A 24154-nucleotide genomic window follows, 5' to 3' on the forward strand; every position below is an offset into this window, starting at 1 on the left:
CGACCCGTCTCCTCCATAAAGTAACTTATGTAATCCTGCCATGGATTCAATTAAGTAAAGAAAGCAGAGTGTATTCGGGCCACAGGAAGAAGGATCATCTATTAACTGGAGAGATAACTTTAAAATTGCGTACAACCGACCAACTGCACATAGCCCCAGGAGGAGGGGATGTTCTCAACCTAATTGTTCCAAAATGTAACCATTGCTTGGTTGAAAATTGATTTATCAAGCATTTTGCTAGCTTAAATAACTTTGGCATCGAGTCAATGATTCACTCCCTCCCTAGGTTCTTTTAGGGTGCATTTGACTTAAACGATATAAAATCCACAATTTTAAATCCTTAAATTCAAATGTAACCTTAAAAAGCTATGGACATCTTATTCTTTCTTCTTAGGCCGTCCCATTTCCGCTACCTTGCTAATACACAAATCGAATTCTGTTACCTTGCTAATGAACCAAAGACTATTTACCAAGGTGAGAGAAACTTCCATGATCGATCATGTAACAGTCGAAAACATCAAGTTATTTTCTAGACCATGATTTACAACACATTCATTCTCTGGGAACAGGATCCGCTCGCATGCTATGCTACTCACAGGCTGAGCAATTTTATACATTTAAGTATATAATTTACTATGAAGAATGGGCAACATATCAGGAGAAGATGCTCGCCAGAAAACCACTGTCACTAAGAACCCAGCTTGACAAAGCAAACATATATTCACCTGTGAAAGGGTTGATTGGCATTAGACAAAAAACACCATCAGAGGAGGCAATTGATATGATTATGAGGCAAAACCAAGAAAAACCCAACTTGAATTTCTGAACAAAATGTGTTTTGTAGCCAAAAACTATAAATGGTTGCAAGTTATTTCATGCATTAAAGAGTCTATCCTTTCCAAAAAATGGCTAAAATTCAATTACTAAAAAGTTGCAAGTTATGCCATCCATTAGGAGTTTATCCATTTCGAAAGGATGGGCTTGATGGTCATAATTTTCATCCAACTACTAAATCATGCTGACCTTTATGAAGTCTGTACATTCAGGAAACAAATACTGCCACTGTTCTCAGATCCTCTGTTCTAGCTCCAAAATCAAACATAATCTTCGAACTGAGAATCAGTACGCTACACTACCTGCAAAATTTTAGTCAGAAACTTATAATATGCTAGTGGACACCAAGAAAAAACACCAACAAGAACTCTGCAGCTGTGTCCAAGTATAAAGCCAAACCTCATTAAGAAGAATGTATTGTACTATATATCGACCATCTAAAACATTAAAAAAGCACCAATGGTTGTTTGCCTCAGCACCTTTGAACTTCGGTCAAGCCCATGAGAAGCCACCTAAAATAGCAGAATCAGATGTTACAAGAAGATAAAGCCAAAAGTATTAACCAATTTCCCAGAACAAAAAAGAAGATAAAAATACAGAAGGAAAGACCCTTTGTCCCCCTTGATCAGAAGACAGGAAGAGTATTAGGATAATTGCTATCTTAGCTTCCATGAATCCAGAACATAGGTTCACAAAGAAAATCAGGCTGTTCTACCTCACAAAAAGAGCTCATGAAAATATTTTGCAGCATTCAGGAGTTTGATTGCTATTATAACAAAGTCGCAGCATCATGTGATGAAAAATAGCACACAGGTGACCATCGTACTCCTACTATGCATCAAACACAAGTTTACATTCTTGAGTAATAATATTTTGAAAGATCTCCAGACTTGTGTCCATACGGCAACACCAGAAAACAACTTTTGTCCCAAAAAAACAGCAAAACCCCACTCACTCTCATACTCCACCTAAAAGAAGAGTGCCCAAATTTGAGATCTTGCACAATCATGAAGATTTGAGGCATGAGAAATCAAAAAGGGAAGCAAAACGGGCAATTTACCATATGAGTTAAAGCTGCATATCGTTCTTCATTCAGAAACAATGGCTTTCCCCTATGCATTTCAACATCCTGAAAGATAGAGGAAAACAAATAACACATCAGCATTGTTGAGATGAAACAAAAATGTGGACACACCCCAAACATGAGAAGGAGAAAAAAATAAAAGTTAGTAAAGAAAAGGTGCTTCAAAAGCAGTTAACAGGCACAATAATTTACAGGCAACAACATCAATTGCATGAAGACATACGATTATAAACTGCTGGATGTAACATTAATGAAACTCATTGAAGAAAATCCATTAAATCGCATTGATTAAAAAACATAAACATAACTGAATATCATTCAGAATTTTCAAAGTAATAATCCCTCAGATCAATAAAAAAGAGTAATTAAATTCGATGCATGAATTCTGAACTTCACAAGAGTCAAGACTAAGTGGATTTTGCTTGGAACTTCTATTCCTGGTATTTATTTGTATAGAGTAGAACCCAAATGTCCCTTGATATTAGATACCCTTAATAAAACATCATGACAAGATGAGCAAGCACCAGAGGCAGGCGTTAGTACCACTACTATTTGTGGAGCTAAGGCAATCATGATAGAGTTTTTAACTTTAGAACCTTCTCATACAAGAATTAGAAAAATGAAATACCCATAACTTCGAGTACTTGGAAATCATTTAAGCTCGTGGACTTTTAAATTGCAACCTAACCTGCCTGCCTACATCATGCGCATTTGTCTTAGCATTAAACATGCATGATTATCAACTTTTGGAATGTGATTGGGTGGACATCATCGGATCCCAAGCTTTAGGACTTCTACAAGAAGGGAGAAGGGATATCTCTCTTCCCTCTTCAAGGCATCTAAAATAAGGTTCCATTCTTAAATGAATATTATTTTCCTCAAAGAAACCCACTCACTTTAAGTAATAATATGATGCCACAACTATCGCCTGCTAACTTGATGGAAATAAGGTAAACATACACAAGACGTTCACCTTTCGGAGCTCATCTAAAACTAAGTGCTGACTCAAAGTGGATAAAAATCATGACAACAACAATATACGAACTCTTGCATTTCATGTTGGCGGTGGGCCAAAAAATGGCTAAAAAAATGAAGAAAGGTTTCAAATCAGAAGAACGAAAATTTGGAACAAAAATTAAAATGTCCATTCCAGATGAAATGATTAATTTAGAGAAATGAAACTTGTTTCTCCTGTATTTGGGGAATGATTATGGTAGCCCAATTACATTAAAGAATTGAAAACATTAACATCCTCTCTTTCTTTCTCTCTTCCTGCCCCTAAGAATACTCTTTATCCAATGAATAGACAATTAATAAGAATTTATGCGGAGTTCTCATTTATACCTCGAGGGTAATCTGATAAGCAAACAAATGAAAATACCGGTGGATGAGTAAGCAATTTGAACTTTTGAATCTGTTGACCAAAAAGATTCTCTACTTAGCAACAAGGCAAAGGATAGACCTGTTCTCTTTCCTTCATCTTCTATTCTGATCTTATATTCTTATTATTTATGTCTTTCCTCCAGACTATAGAAACTGCATTGCTTTTCGAAGAGTCTGACATGGATTCCACATCAATGCCATGGTGAATCCATTAACCACGTGATTATGAGACCACAATGTGCAGACATATTTTACACTTCCAAACTTATCATTTTAATTTATGAATGATTTTTTAATTTCATTCGTTTTAGCTTGAATTGGAAACAGTAAGAAAAATGAGAATTTCTAAGTGCTGGACCAACTCCACTCTGAACAAAGCTTAATCGAGTTCTAATAACAATAGTTTAAGCTTAAAGGAAAATTGAGAAGCCAACTACAGCTACCATTGGAGGTTGTACATGCCTACCCGTATGGCAGGCTATTGTATCAAATCATTAAATAGACAAAGTTACTCAAGCAGTGGACCAAGCTTTGGAAAACCTATGTACCTCTTCACCAAATGCATCCAAGTAAGGAGACGGCCAAGGTGCCTGACGTGCAGATCTCTGAAGTAGGATTGTAGTTCTCTGAAAATTTTGAACATCAATTAGTATTCTCAGGTCATAAAAAGTCCACTCAGAAAGGAAGAAGAATCATATTTTGGCATAATACAAAAATTGCCTGGCAGTAGCATAACAAGTTGAAAATCTAAAACATACTCTAATCAATAGGAATACACCAATGCCTGCACCGCAGGCCATTGCATGAGTCTGACAACCGCTTTCCCTTAAGAATAAATGAGCCAAAGTCAAAAACACATGAAATGCCAAGCATGGAAGCCTCCATCCAAAGAAAGGCCTTATAAGAAGAAATATGCAGAAAAGAAATATAAGATCAGTTAGTGGTAACCTGCAGCATGTTTTCCAGTTCGGTGAGCACAATTTACCACACAACAAGCACAATGCAGGCTCCTCCTTCACATCTCCACAGTCAGGACAAGATTTTTTAATATACCTGATGATGGTTAGGTCCCACAGTGATCAATGTATTTATACAACAAAGAGAAGTTAGATACTACTTCAAGATATTACAAGTTCAACCTTTGCAACAGATCTTGGTAGAGATGAGGCAAAAGCATAAGCTTAAATGGGACTGCAGGCGAACATCTCAATACACATCGAGATTTATTAGCTTCAAACACTTCACTAAAATGACCCAGCCATCTCAAAGCCGTCAACCGTGATTCTTCATCATTAACAATAAGGTCAAGTGAAGGAATATTGAACATCTTCTCCAGCTTTTCGATCTCTCGAAGTTCTTCACCAGTGTCAGTAGTGCAGTCCCAATCAGTAGCCTCAAAGGGAGATCCACCCCAGGAGTGGATCCCATTACTAAATGGCATGATGTTAGAGCAGTTTATTAGTTTCCAAAGCAAGGCACATCTTCGCAGATAAGGAAATGTTAAGCTGCGAATTGCATCAGTGATATCATAAGCAGGATCAATATAGTAGGAGTCAAAACACTGCACAGCAGATGGACATTCCCCCATCACTCGGTATATATCCATGATCAAATTATCATGGGATCCCAGCTGAGATTCAGTGCTATGCCTTTTCTTGTGACATGTAATTATAGCCTGGGAAATATGGTTGATAAGTCATGCACTGTAACAAATATATCTCGAGGTCAAACAAAAGGAATCTCTTGGTACCTGAGTCACAGTAACAGTGTAGAAAACATGCACAAGGGATAAATAGGATTCCCTGCAGAATAATGTTGGCCATGGAAGACAGAAGAGTAACCACATGAATGATGAAAAGGCATCATGAGCAAGAATAGGTTCAGATGCATGTCTCCACAATTGAATGTCTGGATATTGTACTTCTGGCTCAGCATTTTCCAGGATATAAAGCATATTACCTGCAAATCATTATGCCAAATATGCTTTTTTAACAGAGCAAACAAAAACCAAATGTCTTCAACAGACATTAGACACATGCACTACCGAGAGATAGGCAAAGTAACTTCTAAGACATATATAAGGGGTGTTTGGTCCTCTCTCCGATGTCCTGTCATTCACACAATCCGCTTATTGTTCATCAGAATTCATATATGCCATGTATTACACATGCATCAAATGGTAAAATATATATGCATCATGCTGAAGTGGGTGGTACAAATACTTTGAGAGCAAATAATTAGATGGAAGAGCATTAAAGTGCACAAAATCTGTGAGGATTCTCACCTGGAAGGCACGCTTATGATTTTGCAAATCTTGACCTCAGTATTCTAGACAATAAGTGCATACAAAGGCTAACTACTGCAACTTGTTATTTGCTTCACACCAAGTATAAATGAATAAGTGGATGTGGATATGAAAACCAATTCTTCAAATATAATATTTGTACCAAAAACAGATCCTTGTTCGCAGACAATGTTCCCAATAAAAATAAGCTACAGATCTACCTTATTGGTCCCATGTTCATTAGAATGTTTCTAGGCCTATGTTTTTCCATTTTAATGATAGAATAATATCGAGACAGTCCTCAATGCATTAATGAAATTGCTGAAAAGAAATTGGATTAAGTAATCCAGAAGAACCACTCATACCTTGTTGCTGGCTAGAGTGATTGGACGGTTCACTTGGATAGGTCCCACCGCATAAGGACCTGGTAAAGAGTTGAATCCCTTGAAATCTTAAGAGGACGGTCAAAGAATTCACCGTTCGCATGCTTTGAATAACATCTAACAGCAAGGATAAGATAAACCCACTAGAGGCATTAAGTTCTTTGTATAAAGCACTAATGCTGTAATTTGGACTCAATGAGCTTTTTCCTGATCGCGCTGCAATCTCTGCCGCCAAGAGAGTGTACTTCAGTGTGTCCCATAGTATTAACGAATGGCTTGCCCTGCCAGTCTCTAAAATCTTATCCTGGCCAGGATAATACATTCCACACAATATACGAATGAAGGGCTCAAGGTTGGGCTTTATCCTCACATTTCGTGTTGGTAAAGCTTTTAGACTCTCATCACTTCCAGCAATATTTGCAGCCCTCCTTAGGAGTGACAAAGCTTCTTGGAGACGAAGAGAACCCCCCATGTCTGCCGAGGTTGAAGGGCTACTAGAATAACCGGAACTAATGGTTGGAGCAGCAGGCGGCTGAGGTACCTTTCTCAGATCTCCAGGCAAAGCTGGCAGGACAGAGTTGGCTAGTCCCCTACACACTGGACAAAGAAACTCACCCTGCAGAACATACGAACACTATCAGAGTCATATTACTCTTAACAGCCAAAGGTTCAGAAAATAGGAAAGCTCTACCTGATCTGGATCCACAATGTGACCTCCTTCAAAGACTATTCTTCTGATGTATCTATACAAATAGGCAGGTCAAAAAAATAATTGTTAAAGATTGCGGCTCTTATGATAACAAAGAAAATATCTTCAACCCAAAATAAATATTGCTGGATTATTAGTTAGCTGAAGAACATCATATTATGAAAATTAATAAACGAAGTTCATAAAATATAAACTACCATATACCAACACGGCAATATAGATTCAATGCATCAGGTACGAATGATATCCAATCAACCTCAGAGTAGCAATGTGCAAGTGAGAAAATGTAAACCTACTTCTCATTTGAAGCACAAAAGATCCAGATTCTCATTTCTTCATACGTTCAGAAAGAAAAAAGAACTATTAAAATTTTTGGACTTCGAAGTACACATGCAAGTTGGGATAAAAGAACTATGTAGATACTCCAATGGCATACTTGGCTTGGATTATTTTCGGATTATGATTACACAACTGATATATAGAAATAAATTGAAAAATGCAAATCATTGTTTTGCTATTACTTGACAGGATCAACTTCTGGGACAATTTCTTCAAGAGACAGAAACAATTGTTTGCTTAAAAAGTACATAGAACAACATTTTTGGCTTAGTCATTTCCTGCATATGACGAAGATACTGAATTTTCAACATAAAGCGTTTCTTGAACTGCCTCAATATTTACTTCTTAAATTCTTTTTCTTACAACTTAATGTATACCTCAATTAACATCTTGTGAAATCAATTTTTAAATACAGCAAGAAACATCAGTTTGACCAAGTTTGCTTCTTGACAACATTCTTTTATTTGGATCCTGTAAATGGGCCTGTGTTCTCGGATGTGTCAACTGGGGCACAAGGTGTGCAAGAGGAGGTTTCTGATGGGAAAAAGGCAAATAGGACCAGTAATCTACCTTTCCCTCAGTGATGATAAATAGCGATCCAAACATCCCTGGTGCACAGCATGTCCACAGGAAGACACATAGATTCCATCAGCCCCAGACGGCCCAATGTTATGATATCCTGGATGCAGCATACTTGATTCTGGTTTCATCCTATCACTGTTTGAGCAGCCACTCTGTGAAGCTGAAGGGTTATCCAGCAACTTGTTAGGCAGAGCAGCTACGTATTTACATAGTAAGAGAAATTCAGGGCTACTGCTTCTGTCTGTGCTGCTTCCAGCAGCTGAAAATTTTTCACTATTTTTTTGAGAATCTGAACCATTCAAACTAGATTGAAATTCCCGGATTGATAAATACATCTGTTCTTCCAATGTAAAGGAGGATGGTGGCCTCTCACTTGTATCTTTTGACACGCAAGGGAGCTGAACATTCTTAATGGAAGGGAATCGAGCTTTACAAAATTCCATGAAAGCATTCACTTCTTGAGGTTGTCCTATAGAAGCAAAATCATTTACAGCATTCTGTACCAAATCTTCCAACTTAGATGATGAGATCATTTTTGAGCCATCCCAGATACTGCTAGGAGATGAATCAAAGCTTGGGGTTGTCTCATTAGAAACATGCTCTTTACCAGATCGGCTACCTTGTTCCCATGAGGGGGGACCCTGGTTGGCAAAACTGAGAAGCCTGGATTTCTTTATTCAGAAGTAACAAGGAATCAGAATGATATCATGCAAATATATTCAAAGACTAGTTCTAGCACATCAAGTGGACTGAGGCAAGCAACCACATCATATCAACTGGGATTAACACGACACAAATAATAACAGACAGCCTCAGTTACCTGAAGAAGAACTAAGAATGATACTGGACTTTTAGACTTGGGATCATGGCACAGGGAGCAAATTACTTCAGCTGACTCTTGGATGTCATTACTGACTTCAGAATTGCATACTTCTTGCTCAGATTTGGTATCATCCATGTCATCATCTCCACTTGAATTAAAGCTCTCCAAAAACTTGGATTGCTGCGCCCTCATTTTTTCCTGTGCATCAAAATTCTAAAATGATGAGCACTAGAAGTGCAAATTCCACTCAACGAGACCAAAGAACAAAAAGCAATCAGAAAGGACAAAGGTCACACTCATAAGTTCATGTCAGCTCTTATCTTGGATTGGCTAGAGCGTAATAGGCATATGTAACCTGTTGAAGACTCATTCCTATCCAGTGACCGACCAATCGAAAAGCAAAATATAGTAAAGGTGATACCATAAACAACGATCAACTGTCTGCAAAGGTTTTCTAGTTTAGGCTTCATGTGTGAAAATGATACCAAACAGACATCTGATTAGGTAAAAAAAAAACAAATTACTTCAAAAAGAAAATAGGAAAATGCATCAGACATATGATCATTGTGTGACGGCTTACATTAATTTTCTTCTGTGTACTTATATCTGGCAACTTGAATCCTACTGCATGCAGGGACACTCAGCATTTTAAAATAGTATCCAGCAATCAATGAAGGTGCATACCAGATGCCTCCAACTTACTCCTTTCATCCTTTCTAGTGGAAATTTACTTGAAGGACACAACTCAAACAAGCAAGGTTGATAATCCCTCAGCACTAATGAATTATCCGGTTCTCAGTTTGCATCTCTTAAAAAAAAAAAAAAGAAAAGAAGAACAAAAACAAAAAACTAAACTACAAGTCTCACCATAATAGCAGCTTGTCTTTCTCGAGACTTTGCTTTACGCTTTTCATTGTCAGAAGTCGAACCCTTGTCTCTAGCAGTTGCGTTCAAGATAGAATGCGAAAATTGACTAGCTAATTGAGGTGCAAGTTTATGCAATTTGGTCATGCATCCTGGTTCGAGCTCCACAAAGGTCTTGATCAAACTTGAGACTAGAGATGCTAGATTAAAATTGCCGGCTTCCACGAAGTTTTGTGCATTTTCTTTCTCATGCATCCTCATCAACAAGACAAGCAGAGACAACATGCTTTGATCGCCATGCTTGCTCGTGCATATTTCTTCACTGGCAAATGCCAAAATTGGAATCACATCACCCAGATAACACAACTGTTCACCTGATTCTTTGTGTAATCGACAGACATCCAGTGCTAGAGCCAATAAATGCAGCGCGGTTAAAAGAACACCATCAGGAGCACGTGATGTAGTAAGCTTATCATTGAAAACAGCATAAAACAGAACTGCACGAACAATTTGGAGCAGTGTTTTACAAGTAGCTATTTTAGCTATTCCCCTGAGTGGGGGATAAATCTCGGTCCATCTAGGAAGTTGTGTAGTCAATGCTGAAACATGACAAAATCTCAGGTATCTTTCTTCTGCTATTTGCTGATCCCTCAAGTTCCAGCGAGGATGATACAAATCAAGTTCCTTCCAGTACATTGACCGCAGCTTATACATGCCCTATGATGCACAGATATCAGGGTGACTAATAGTATATATTATACTCAACAATATGGTTGATACTTCAGTTAGCAAAACCAACCTGAGTCATTCCAGATGGATGCGAATATTCTGCAACTCTGTCCAATACTTCTTGAAGTTCATCAACTTTTGAAAGGTCGCGAGGAAGAGACTTGACAAGCTGACTACGAGTGGCATCTCCAATGGAGAGCTTGTACACCAGCTCTCTTTGCAAACACTCTGCAGTTGTTAGCCCACAATACCTTCGTTCTTTCACTATTTGTATCAGAAGAGTAAGCATTTCAGCCACTAGAACTGGTTCATGCCTGAAAACCAAAGAGAACATTCCTTTACAAAGGATGAAAAAGCTGATAAATCTTCCCTTCATCTTCCTCAACAAGATTTCCAGAAGAACAAGTGAAGGAAAAAATTACATACTCACTAGACTGTTCAAGATTCAGAGACAGATAGTTTGATAGCCCAAAACGTTCCAGGACTCTCTGGACATAAAGATCTGCTGGAGCTAATGCAGCACAACATTGAAGTAAGAAGAGATCCAGATCTTGACCTTGCTCGGACCTGTTTCAAGACACCAAAAGGACAAAATTCTGAGACAACAAGGAACCCATAGAATTAAGTAAAGCAGATATAACAACCTGAAGATGTGTTATAACAAAATTCACCCACTAAAAAGGAATATACTTGTATATACAGATAGATAGATATAGATATCTAAAAACAAAATGAAGCAGCCCAGATGTGTAAAAACCAATACTTATCAGATATACCACCAATACAGCATCACATACCAGCGAACTGAACGATACCACTCGCTAAATAATATGGGAGCATCCCCGTTTCGGCGCCACATTCCAGCACGAACCTCCGCGCAGAACACCCTTATTCGGAGAGGATGCTCCATCACAAAGGCAGAAAACCCGTAAGGGTGGCAACCATCCAAAATCTGGCCAAGGAACTCACCAGCTCTGGCGAACGAGCGAAGAACATATGATGATCCAGATTCACCATAACATTCTTTTAATGCCCTCCGCAGAAGCATTGAGAGGAGTCGGTGCAGTGGAATGTGTACAGAGATTTCCTGTGAACTAACATCATATGTGATGTCAGGCCAATCAGATAAACTCAACACTCGGAGGCCTTCTACCTCGGAGGTGCTCTCTCCTTCCAGGATATTTTCATCACAACCACCAGGAGCAGATTGGCTGCACTCCAACCCTACACCATAATTCGAGGCACCATGGGATGGTAAAAAACATTGTTTATTAAGAGACTCACTTAGAATGGTAGGCTTACTATCAGATGAAGTGGATGATTTAAATATATATCTTCCTCTTCTGAACCTAGAGAGTGTTCTTTTCAAAGCCAGAAAATTATTACCAGAGCCATCACTTGATTTGAGAGAAAAGGCACTTAGAGGACCCAATGTGTTGTCCAGTCCCAACCAATTTTCAATAGATCTCAAGCACTCATATATTAGCCACAAAGCAGATGACGGCATAGGAGAACTGTCAGCAGACTTGTCCTCAAGATCTAACGAGCTCTTCCCTGTAATACTACTGACGGAGCTTTCTTGAGATAGCCTTCCAACTTTTGCATGTCTTAGGCTGTCTTGGTCTTCACAATCTAGTTTATACATGCTGAAGAAAGTTTCTTCACTAGTATCATCATTAATACTAACTGAAAATGCACCAGCCACTAGAAGAGTAAGAATGTTAGATATGGAGTGACATAAGACGAAAGGCAAATGGACATTCTCATTTTCATCTTCGATATGACTGCCTGTTTCTCTCTTTTGAGTGTTCATCCCTTGCACAGAAGCCAAGAGTCTCATCCATGCTCGGACTAAATCTCGCCTACGGTGGCATAAATATTTGGGTACAGCAGAATGGCTCATTACAAATCTAATATCTTCAACCACACGAATAGTAGTTTCATATAGATTTGCCCATTTAGCAACCTGCAAAGCATTGGACTTCAACCTTCTTCATCTGAATGGACTCAAGAGTATATAACAGACAGACTGAACAAGAAGCATTAAGAAAAACAAAAATTACAGAATCGAAGTAAATCAGTCATATTGCACCAGATAAAGTATAGCCCCAGTTCCATGAATTCACAATTCATACATTTTAGAGCTGATAGCATTATTAAAAGAAACCCAAAAACCTGAAAGAAAAAGACCTGTAAGCAAGGCTAAATGGAACATTTTGCACTAATACCAGTTCAATGAACATTTTGTGCAAAAACCACAGTAAGTATCATCTTATATAAAGAGTTGTTACTAACTCTTTAAAAAATTTCCTCTACATACTTATGAAAGATTAAATGGAACTCTTCATGCTATAATGGGTTCACTGTACATGTCGTAATTCAAAACAAATGAACATTGCCCAATTAACTAAATAGACTGCATAACCAGTTCATTAAACATGTACAGAGGAAACATAACACAAAGCTTCAACGTGGAGGTTGCAGCATCTACAATAGACTCTTTTTATCACGCAATGACATCCACACTACAGTTGAATCATATTACTGCATCAGGCACTTCATAGAATTTGAGCAAAAACATTAGTGAAAATAATTACACTATAGTAGTTGATATTGCAGTCTTAACATGAACAACTTCCTTGGCACTGGGCACTAAATTTCTTACAATTTTGCTCCAGATATTCTTCTCTTCACCAAATCTTAATTCAGTTAATGATCTATAGTTGGATCCTGGAGCATCTGTTTTTGCAAATTAAGTTTCATCAAAACAATGTGCGCGGATAGTAAATGTTAACATCTGTGTCACCATCATGATTTTAAACTTTTTGACAATCAATTAAATTTAGGGAGACTGGAATATGTGTATCTTCTAGTTTTCACATATGATCTAAAAATCATTTTTCAAAGATGTGAAAAGTTGAACACCCTGTCTAACATGCAGCTACATTATTAAAAGTGATGAGCAAATTATTCAACAATGTGATAAATTCTTCAAATTCGTCTCCAACTTGGTTTCAGGAACCTGTAAAATTACCATGGATTTAACCCAATTTTGGCAGATGGATAAATTACTCAATTTCTCAAAATAAATTTCTTAACAAAATGGCATCTAAGAGCTTAAGGATAGAAGATGGGAAAAAGCTGAGGTAAACAAACGCGAGATAAGCAAATTTACATCTATAGTTACATAGAATATGACAAACAGAAGCACAAGGAATAAGACGTTACATATAGCATGAGAGAAACTGAGAGGATTAATAAAGAACCTAAAGTTGAGGTGTAAATATAGAGCCAATTGTTTACCGAAGAAAATAATGTCCTTAAGTGAATAGTCAATAGGGGAAGCTAACTAAATCTTTTGCCACCGAAAAAGAATTCAGTTGATAACAGTTATAAAGTCAGTACCAAAGGAGGAAAAGTCAAAGCTTACATGATTTTTAAAAGTCCATGATTTCAAACGGGAAATTGCATCGGAGAGAATAACATGGTAAAGAATTGCAATACCTGCAGCCTTCCACCTTCTCCAGCACAAGAAGAGAATATATTTCCCAAACACTCCAACAGCACGTCCAGCAGATTCATTTCCTCGACAAGACGTGGGGTAAGGGTCGGCACAGTCAAAAGTTGGACAGAGAATGTTGACAGCAGTGGGTATTTTTTGAAAGTAGCATCACTGCCCTCACGTACGGCTGCATTTACAATAGTGGGGTAGTAGAGTACAAACACTTTTGCAAACTCATATTTGAATATTGGTTCACCTAACATTTTCAGGAGTAACTCGTTGAGCTTTTCAACAACACTACCATTCATGTTCATGAACCTTTCGGCCCTCAACAGAATATCCAGTAAACCAGCTGAAGAATATACTCTCTGAGAAATAAAACTGAGCAGACTTTCACTATGCTTACAAAAATCTAATAGCATATCCACCACAGTGGAGGTCAACTTATCTGCAGTCTTTTGGGGTTCAGCAGCATGACCAACATCTCTAGGACTTTCCTCGGAAACACTTTCTGCCAAAAGTAGCTTGTCTTTCCAATAACTAAGTAATAAATCCAGAACAGGCCCCAAAGAATCCGCAATGTGCTTGGGAAGCGGTTGAATCTGTTCCGCGCCTTTGTGCATTGAACAAAATCCTTCACGTTTCCATGCAGTGATATCGCCACAATCACAGCACCCACCACCCGTATAGATTACAGAGTAATCATGGTCCTTGTGATTTCCATTCTCAAAACAGGGGACACAAATTGCACATGTTGGATCATGCTGACACGTCCGGCAGCGGTATGCAATATCATTGTTTCCCCAAACAGCCCCGCAGACACCTCGCTGATTAGCACTCATTTTTGCCAGGTGGTCTAATGCTACTTCAGGATCACCTTCGAACATCAACCACTTCAACCAAATTATGCTCTCATGGAATACGCCTTCATCCACTTCCTCCTCATCTGCAGGCAGGATAGCAGACACCAGCTGTCGAATATGCAATCTGTTACTCTTTGCAAAAGCAACTAAACCACGCTGTCCTTGATTCAAGCTGAGATCAGGAATCCCCAGCTGTGAAAGCCTCTGCAAGAAGGAATTTGTATTATATGTTTCAATCCACATTGCAGAACAATTCTCAATTTCTAACACATTTGAGTGGAAAAGTAGCTTCCCGAGAAAAAAGTAGCAACTCACTGAAATAAATGCTAAATTGAGTCTTGTAGAAACCTTCAATTACATACATTAACATCTTATTCTGTTTACTCTATCTATCAAGCGACATTATACAAGAAGTTCTAACTTTTTTCCTTTTTTAATACACATATACCACAAGAATTGAGAAATAAAATAATATAACAAAACTTTTATGAACTATGACAATTCAAGCTTCGCAGAAACTTCAACATCCAAATTTAAAATGAATAAATTGGCTTCTTTAATTATCCATGTTAAATCTTTGAGGCGCAATTCAGGAACACTTCTCATACTCAGAGAGCTCCAGACTTTTCACAGGAAAGAGTAAAAATAATTATACAAATCCAATACAATTCGAGAGGAACAGAAACTTCCATCACTAAAATTATCGGGAAAATTACGGCGCTCCAAATTGTACTTCCAGAGTAATATCAACCTGAATAATAAGATCGTAATGAGATGGAGCAACGGATTCAGACGGCGAATCAATCTCCATCCGAAGCATTTTCCTCATCCAATCGATGCAAGAACACTTATTGATTCCACAGCTTCCACTCTCCAGGGCTGAAGCTCAGTCTCACTCCACAAACACGCGCGCGCACATATAGGTGTAAACAAGTGCATCAATCTTAAGATTAACGTGAGAGAAATTATCAAAAACCCTAGGGAAATTTTTGATGATCTTCAATTCGTACTGCGGCAATTTCTTCTCTCTCTCGCCCTCTCTCAAAGTATAGCTGTGTGTTTAGCTTTTTAAATGTGTTGAATTCCCTTTTTCTATTTTCTGTATTCATTGTGTTTGGACGTATAGCTGTATGTGTTGTACAGTCAAATGACGGTTTAGCGTATACCTCTCGGGAATTATCTTTAAAGATTATATCTGCATTCGGATAGCGTTATACTCCGAACTCCTTTTCTCTTTGATTTTTATTTCATTTTATTCTTCTACTCTTTTATCTTCCCAATTAGCAGAAATGTTTAACATTTTACTTTTTGATAACTAAATAGATAGTACACAAAATATACATATAGCTTTTGCAAAGAAACTCTCTACTTACCATTTCAATCTTCAACGATTGTTAGATTTCAACTATTATTTATTCAACAATTTAAAAGTGTTTGCAAGGGTTTATATTTTTGTACAAATTTTTATTATAGGATAAAAAATTTAATTGTATTAGACACAAAAGTTGAGGGTATTTGTCGAAATAGTTAGACTCTAAAATTAAATTTAATTGTTTTGAAAAGTTCCTTTTTAAAAATGCCTTAGTTGATAAATAACTATATTATCCATATATTTTAAAGAATGCTATGTTTGTTCAACCATTGCACTTGCCATTTGTTAATATAATATCTTCTGATTTATTGGTAAGCCCTGAAGCCCAACCCACCAGTGGTTGGCCCAAGCCCCGACCCAACTCGGTCCCATTAAAACAACTAAACCCTACCAACGTTCATTTGCTTCAACTCTCTCTCTCCCCTCATCCTTGGTTGCACTTCGTCTTCTCTTCCACTCTCTGTTTCTTCACCAACATTTCTCAATGCTTTGGAAACACATTCCACCATCCAAATCTCCCTCATTCTCCTACATTTCTACGGTATAAATTTCTTTTGATCCAAGAAAAATAAATAAGAAAAAGAGAGTGATTGACGAAGAAAAATCGAGAGTCTTTTGAGATGGGGTCTTTGTGATTTGAGCCTTTGTGGCTGTGGTTCTTGGTGCAACTAGTTGGTGGGTTGCCGGCGTCGAGGTTGTGTGTTTCGTCCCCCCTAATCTCGGCTCCTTGAGCCTTTTGAGTTTATTCTGATTTTTTTTATGTTTCTGCTTTATTTTAATGTTATTATAATTATAACTCTGATTATTATAATAGTTGGGCTTGGTTGTATATTTTTTGGACTTAGACAATTGATGGCATAGGCTACATAGGTCTAGTGCAAACCATAAGAAACATAATAGACCCAATAACATTTAAATAAGGAACATTTTCCATTTTCTGCTTTTCAGTTTCTGTTTTAGGGTATTATCCTAGCTTAGATGAAAATGAGCAGCTAGGGGAATAGAAGATGATTTGGAGTTTGCCATAGAAAACTTTTTCAAGATAGATTGAATGTAGGATTTTTTTATTTAAGAGGATTGTAGATTTTTCTTTATTTCTTTCAATATTCGTACCAAGGATTTTCTTAACATCACCTAGATTTTTCATTTCAAAATTTTTTTGTTAAGATTTTTCTTTGGGTATATTGATTCTGCAATTTGTAGTGGAAAAGATTTAAGGCAGAAGTAATTTATAAGTTTTTAAGATTTGGCATATTAACTGTTGAGATGATAGATATTGTTGTTGTCCTTTAGATATTGCTTTGTGATTGCTGAGTGCATCTGTTGAAATATTGTTATTAATCTGGTTGATTATACTATTAATTATCAATTTAATAGTTTCAGCCTTTTTTGATTTCATAATATGGGAAAGAAATCGAGAGAAAAGAATTAATTGGGCATCGGTTACTTTTCAATTAGAAATATGAAGAAAGATGCAACTACCATTAGATTCCAGAATGTCGTCAAAAACATACTTTTAGCAACCAACATGTGTTTCAATTGAGCGTTTAAATCCGAATTAACCCTTTTATTTCATGCACAATTCTTAATGAAACAAAGCCATTTAGTTCACACATAACTCGCCAACCAATAAACCCTAACCCCTCAGTGTTTAAAAAACGATTTAGATCACCTATACTGGCTAATATGTTTCACTTGCAGAATCAAATAAATATACTAACTAATACTTCACATGAAGAACCAAATCAATGCATGCTACATGAATTACTAGAAAATGATATATCAAGTAAGGTGGTATCTTTTTATAATTGTATGCTGCATGTGTTGGGGGTAAAGAAATACTTAGTAAAGTTCGACACGGTCCAATATGTTGGGGGTAAATAAGGTGGTTTCATTTTATAATTGTATGCTGCATGTTTGGATGAGCATTTAACTCTTCACAACTCACTACTCTTCACCAATATGTATAAAAAAAAGTATGAGAGATAGAGAATTTTAAGATAGAGAAAAAAGAATCTTTTCCATACATCGAACCCTGTATCTCCCCACCCCACAAGAGAGAGAGTCTTAAGATGGAAAAGAAAGAATTTTTTCTATAGATGAACCCCATACAAAAAGTAAAAAATTGAGAAAGCCAATTTTGAGTTTTTTTGAAAAGCTTTATTTCAAAATTCGAAGGGAAAAACAAAGGGCTTGTGATTACACTTTCAAGATTGAGTAGTTATCAATTTTAAGTTAGTACTTCTTATGAAAATTTATATTTAAAATTAAATATCCAAACAAATGAAGAAGAGCGATGATCACACATATATATATTTAAGAAAAAACAAAGAAAAAAAAAGATATATCATGCATGTTGCACTTGTAAAGATACTTGTAGTGATGTTGGTGCTGGAGGGGTGGCAAAGGTGGTTCCGAAAAATTAAAATTGAGTGGCTCTGGAAAGAGCACATCATTAACCCTCCAACACCTGTAGAAGTAGTCTCTCTCTAGTATTGGTTCCATCAACAAAGTAAAAATTAACATATGTTAGAGCTTATACAAAATTATAAACTACAATCTAAAATTGAATGGAGTTGAACCATAATATCTATATTGCTTCCTTTATTGTGTTGTGCTCCAACTTTTCTCGTGGCGCACAAAGAGTTCCTTGGAGTATGTGTGTGAGGCAGACAAAGACAAACATAATAGAGAATGGAGGAGACAAGACAAGAGGTAAGCAAGCAATCGATAGGTTATAGGTAATGATCAATTATGTATGTGAGTGTAAGTGTGTAAACATATAAAGAGTGAAGATAATAGAGACACTTCTCACAATTATTTTTTTCCAATATCTACAATGACTTATAAAAGATGTTTTCACTGCAAATTATGCGTTTGAGCTCAACTATAACATGATTCTTTATGTTCGTGAGCTCGCGAACTCACATTTTTTTATATGTAAATATTATTGAAGTACATAATTAATATTATATGCATACAATTCCTCGAAATTTATGTATTTTCTTTGTTATTTTAATATTCTTACCTTATGAAAATTAAGATATTTCTCAATTTTATTGAATTTTCTATTCTTGTCGTTCAATATAAATTTCATATTTCTAAAAGAGGTTTATGCTTAATAGCAATGTGTAACTCAGAAGTTTTACTTCTTTGGGTCAGAAAAAAATAACAATCTTTATTGCCTAAATTAAAAAAATAATACAGAGAATGCCGAAGTTCTATAAACAAAGTGTTCTAATTTACATAAACAAAAGCCTCGAAAACCCATGAGGCTCATACTCGGAAGACAATACGAGACAAGTTCTTCACTATGAAGCAAGTTCAAGACAGGTTTGTCAGGCGAAACTCTTTTCTTGATATCAACGTCACTGGAGTTGTATGATCTGCCACTTCCATTACGTCAGTCGATGATCGATATTAACTTAAGCCATGCTTTCGAAGGCAATCTAATGTCAGCCTGAAGAAAACAAAAGACGAGAGTATTTAACAGTAACGTGCACCACAATTATAACAATCTATGGTCTATCCATACTCGTTTATTAAGACTCAGGGCTCTAGAGTCTATTTGGTTTTATAGTTCTATGCTTACCGAAATAACATCGTCCCACTAAGAACGATGCGAGAAACTAAAGTTTGAAATAGGAATTTAAACACTCAACTAAAACTGTTTTACATTGATTGCTTAAAAAAATGCATTTTGACATCATCCAGAACCAAAGTTGTGTATCTATCTCTTCCTCATTGTCATTTTCTAACGAAAAGCAACCTTTGTCCCTATCCATTCCCTCTCTACCAATTTTTTCTCATATTTAAAAATCAAGAAATGACAAACCATTGTATTTTCCTTTGTACACTACAAAATCCAATGCCTAACTTCTACGGAACCTTCACATTCTCACCATTCTAATTTCGAAGGCATGTGATTATGAATCTTGAGACAGCTTTAAACGTGTTGGATGCTAGAGACTTCAGAGTTGAGGCCTAAACAAGAGATAATCCTCCACTACTTTTGTTGATTCATTCTTGATTCATACACTGTGTTAGGTTCGCATGTTGCTTTCTCAAAACTTTTGTTTGTCATATATTTAAAATTTTTGTACAAATTTTACAAAGCCACCATATCCACATTATTGACATCTGGACTTTGTAGGTGCATCATAGTGAAATATATTGGAATATCATTGTCATACAACCACAAATTGATTCACTTGTGAACTTCAAAAATGAAAAAGCACATACTAAATTGTAAATATTTGCCTAGATGCCAATTATTTTTTATTTGCAAAATACCTGTGGATATATATCTTAAAAAGCTTTTTCACACATAGTTAATAATACACATCTTATATCATCATTTATCACAAGTAAAATTAATTACGCACTTCTTTGAAAACCCAAAAGATAATCCAGTTTCCCAAAACTAGGAAACAAAGTGCATCTTAAGTTTTCTAAAGAACTACAGAAAATATTTTAAATCAGTTATTATTTACAGAAATAAAAATTTTAACACATTTCTTTTTTTATTTTCAGAATACCTGTGGATATATATCTTAAAAAGCTTTTTCACACAAACATAGTTAATAATATTTTATGCACTTCTTTGAAAACCCAAAAGTTAATCCAGTTTTTTCCAAAACTAGGAAACAAAGTGCATCTTAAGTTTTCCAAAGAACTACAGAAAATATTTTAAATCAGTTATTATTTACAGAAATAAAAATTTTAACACATTTCTTGGAAGTCAAAAGTTGCGACATTTCATGCATTTTATCCGAAAACAAGTACATGAATAATTGATTAAATACATTTGAAACTTTGTCTATTTATCTTTCATTTTCTTTGAAGAGAAGTTAGAACACTTCATACTAATTTTGAAAACAGCAGTGCGCAAAAAAAGAACACTTGAGAAGAGAAAACAAATCCTTTTGTAAAAAAAAAAAACTTAAGTTTTGTTAGTAATCAGTAAAAGTAAAAAAGTTCTCCATTTCAATATTTATTAAGTTACCAAAACATTATATTCTTTAAAAATCATCTACCAATCTGACATTACAAAAATTTCACAAAAAACTACCAACTCATCTTGGATTTAAATTGGCATCTAGACAAGCATTGTACATTTTAGCATAGGATTTCATTTCAAAAGTTCACAAATCAAATAATTCATTGTTGTATAATATAGATATTCCAATATATTTTTCAATAATGCACCTGCAAAGATAAAGATTAGCAACATGAACCGATATGGTTTCTGTAAATTCATACAAGAATGATAAATGTATAACAACAAATTCTTTTGAAACAAGCGCATGAAGCAAACCCAACTCAATAAATGAATTAAGAATAAATCCACAAAAAGAGGAGGTTCATTCTCCAATTTAAGTCTAAACTTGATGCTTGCATCCTTCACATTTTGAGCAACCTCAAAATCCATGATCCCATTATTTCCAAATCAAATGGTGATAGTGAGGGCTTTCCACAGAAATCAGTGCATTAAATTTGAGTTTTGTAGTTTACAAAGTGTAAATTCAATAGTTTCACCCTTTATTGATTTCATAATATGGGAAAAAAATCGAGAGACAAGAATTAATTGGGCATCGGTTACCTTTCAGTTAGAAACATGAAGAGAGGAAAATGAAGATACAACTACCATTAGGTTCCAGAATGTCGTCAAAAAACATACTTTTAGCAACCAACATGTGTTTCAATTGAGCGTTTAAATCCGAATTAACCCTTTTGTTTCCCGCACAATCCTTAATGAAACGAAGCCATTTAGTTCGCACATAACTCGCTAACCAATAAACCCTAGCTCCTAAGTGTTTAACAAACGATTATAGATCACCTATACTAACTAATACGTTTCACTTGTAGAATCAAATAAATGCATGTTACATACTAACTAATACTTCACATGAAGAACCAAATAAATGCATGTTACATGTATTACTAGAAAATGATATATCAAGTAAGGTGGTATCCTTTTATAATTGTATGCTGCATGTGCTGGGGGTAAAGAAATACTTAGTAAAGTTCGACACGGTCCAACCTCTTACATCAATCTGTCAAAGTTTAGAGAATCACATGTATGCATCAAAACAGAGATAGGTGAAACTGATTGATATCAAAGATAATAGTAGGAAAAGCAAAGGCATTACTTACTACTCCTAAGACCCAGAGTCGCCGATCAAGGTGAATATATCACTACATGGCTTTCCATTAGCTTCAGACACTTGTCCTATTCTAGATTGCGTAAAACCATCAACACGACCTCACACACGGAAACAAAATAATTGGCATCACATTCACACAGGTAAAATGCAGAACTAGTAAGTAACGTTTTTGAAGCATAACATGCATGCATTTATATTGTCGCCAAGACTCACTGTCTTTCCTATCCCAATGGTAGAAAGATCAACCAACAGCCCAAGATGACAAGCCAATACAAAGCCTGCAGACTTTCCAATGATTTCAGTAAGGACAAATAGTGGCATAACAATGAAATCCATAGAAAGGGAGCTGCAGTAACCATGTATATTAAGGAAAAATACAGTAACCATGACCATCCGGAGGCGTGGTAACCCACATTTTCTAACCATAAAATCATTCCATACCTATAATACAATAAATTCACAAAGAGACGACACCCAGAAAACTGATAGAAAATAGAGTTTCTAGAAACTCCAAATTTGTCAAGACGAATCAAAAGCAAGCCAAACAAGAGTTAAAGATTTCGCAATGTGACTCTCCAATTCAAAGTAAGAATCTGCTGAAGTTACAGAAAGCTTGATATCGCAAAAGAATGACACCAGAAATTAAATCTCACATAAAACGATCCCAAAACATGTAGTTTTACTTGAAAATTTCATCACATGTGACAAGGAAAAACAGGGCAAACTTATGAAAATAAAACCTCTAATAGTGGGAAATGGAGGATCAACCACAATGGCCACAACACATTATTCTTGTAAATAGAGCAAGCATCCATAAATTTCAAAATTATACCAATGATTTAGCAATTCCAGAAGAAAACATGAAAAAGAAAAATAAATAAAATAAAGGGAAGGAAAAAAAACTGGTTATTTCACCAAGAAGCATGGAACACAATAATTCACAAGAAGAGCAATCAATTGTACCATATCAAGAATCAGAATAATAAAACTGAAAACAAGAAAATGGAGTTCATATATAAGACCTCTCAAGAACATGAGGAATTCGAACCTTAATATTGGAGGAATCTTGATGCACGACTTCAAGAGTAGAAATGTCCAAAACTACCAGGGTTGCCCAAGCAATTGACGAGTCATTTCTTGAGAAACTCAAGTCAACCCCCCCAACATGCTTGAGGATTTCACCGTTGGAATCTTGATTTTTTTTCTATCCCCTCAGAATTGGTCCTTCATTGGGGGTAACTTCCAGTCGAATTCATCATCTGTTATCAGCCGTTTCTTGAGTGAATCTTGGATTCTGAAAGGATACTAGAACCATTAGTAAAATTTCGATTGACACAAGAAAGCAATAAACTATAACAGGAAAAAGAGAAATTGCGAAACTTACTCAATCCATTCGTTCAGAAATTGGGAGAGATGTTGTTAGTCCCTGAAGTGGAAAAAGAATGAAATTAGAGGAAAAGGAAAGAAGAGAAGAAAGAGTGGACTGTTCTTCTACCGTCTGTGTGTTGTGAGAGTGATTCTCATATTATAGGGGAATTTATTTAAAAAATGGAGGAAAAAAGAAAAATTAGAAAAGTATGTGTTTTGGAAAAATTTAGAAAAGTAACTGGCATCGCAGTTACTCACCGTGGTGCCACAATTTTTTATTTACAAAAGAAATTTCTCTATGTCTCCGAGTGACATTGTTTTTTTTAAAAAAAAAAATTTAATGTGTCACCGCGATGATAAATTTTTTTTTTTAAAAAAATTATTTTATTTCAAGATTAATTGCTGTCAACTTCTCGTTAAAATTTTGGCACCATCATGGCGAGTTGTCAACCATCAATTATACCGTTCGACTCCTCTTGATGAGACAAACATTTCCCCACAAACAATTTCAAGTTTTATCAATCGTAAATAATGAATTTTTAGTACGAACACCGCACATTTTGGCCATCGATTCGCCGCCACCGGAGCGACCCACGATCACGAACCACCACTACTGGACTCGCCTCGACCTAACGGTTCTAATGAGACCAACCTAGTTCAATTTTATTGAATATTTGTTAAGATATGAAAATTTGAAAATTTTTCTGCCGAAAATTCGCGCTAAAGCTGTTTGCTGCCATTTCTCCACCGTCAGGACGAATCACAGATTAAGACCATAGCCGTTCGAATCCTTTCGTCCAGACGATTCCAACAAGACCAATCTTGCTCAATTTCATCAAGTATTTGTTTGTTCAATTAAAATACATAT

At 36.1% G+C, this 24154-nt stretch overlaps 1 protein-coding gene and 1 long non-coding RNA gene across 4 annotated transcripts; both read right to left on the reverse strand.

Annotated features, from left to right (window-relative positions):
• Positions 1 to 465: 465 nt before the first annotated feature.
• On the reverse strand, positions 466 to 15455 carry PRT6 (proteolysis 6). Of its 3 annotated transcripts, XM_020693838.2 has the most exons (20): positions 15131 to 15454; positions 13519 to 14583; positions 11401 to 11980; positions 10812 to 11238; positions 10441 to 10581; positions 10085 to 10328; positions 9289 to 10002; positions 8419 to 8619; positions 7587 to 8269; positions 6660 to 6711; positions 5951 to 6584; positions 5052 to 5260; positions 4441 to 4976; positions 4250 to 4354; positions 4060 to 4126; positions 3850 to 3927; positions 1895 to 1963; positions 1234 to 1346; positions 1024 to 1136; positions 466 to 725 (listed from the first exon to the last, which is right to left on the reverse strand). In XM_020693838.2, the coding sequence occupies exons 1-18, from the start codon at positions 15206 to 15208 to the stop codon at positions 1272 to 1274; spliced, it is 5958 nt and encodes a 1985-aa protein (XP_020549497.2). In that variant the 5' UTR covers positions 15209 to 15454; the 3' UTR covers positions 466 to 725; positions 1024 to 1136; positions 1234 to 1271. The 3 variants fall into 3 exon arrangements, with proteins under 3 accessions (XP_020549497.2, XP_020549496.2, XP_088736721.1); XM_020693837.2 differs by having other exon boundaries at positions 1314 to 1346; positions 10812 to 11980; positions 15131 to 15455; XM_088880595.1 differs by having other exon boundaries at positions 10812 to 11980.
• A 3454-nt stretch (positions 15456 to 18909) lies between these two features.
• LOC105161475 (uncharacterized) lies at positions 18910 to 23461 on the reverse strand. Its single transcript, XR_002287062.2, has 3 exons — positions 23303 to 23461; positions 22967 to 23212; positions 18910 to 19211 (listed from the first exon to the last, which is right to left on the reverse strand). It is a non-coding gene; the product is annotated as an uncharacterized LOC105161475 (long non-coding RNA).
• Between the last annotated feature and the right edge of the window lie 693 nt (positions 23462 to 24154).

Source organism: Sesamum indicum, linkage group LG5 (genome assembly GCF_026168435.1).
Source record: "Sesamum indicum cultivar Baizhima isolate 11 linkage group LG5, ASM2616843v1, whole genome shotgun sequence".
Taxonomy (NCBI): Eukaryota; Viridiplantae; Streptophyta; class Magnoliopsida; order Lamiales; family Pedaliaceae; genus Sesamum; species Sesamum indicum.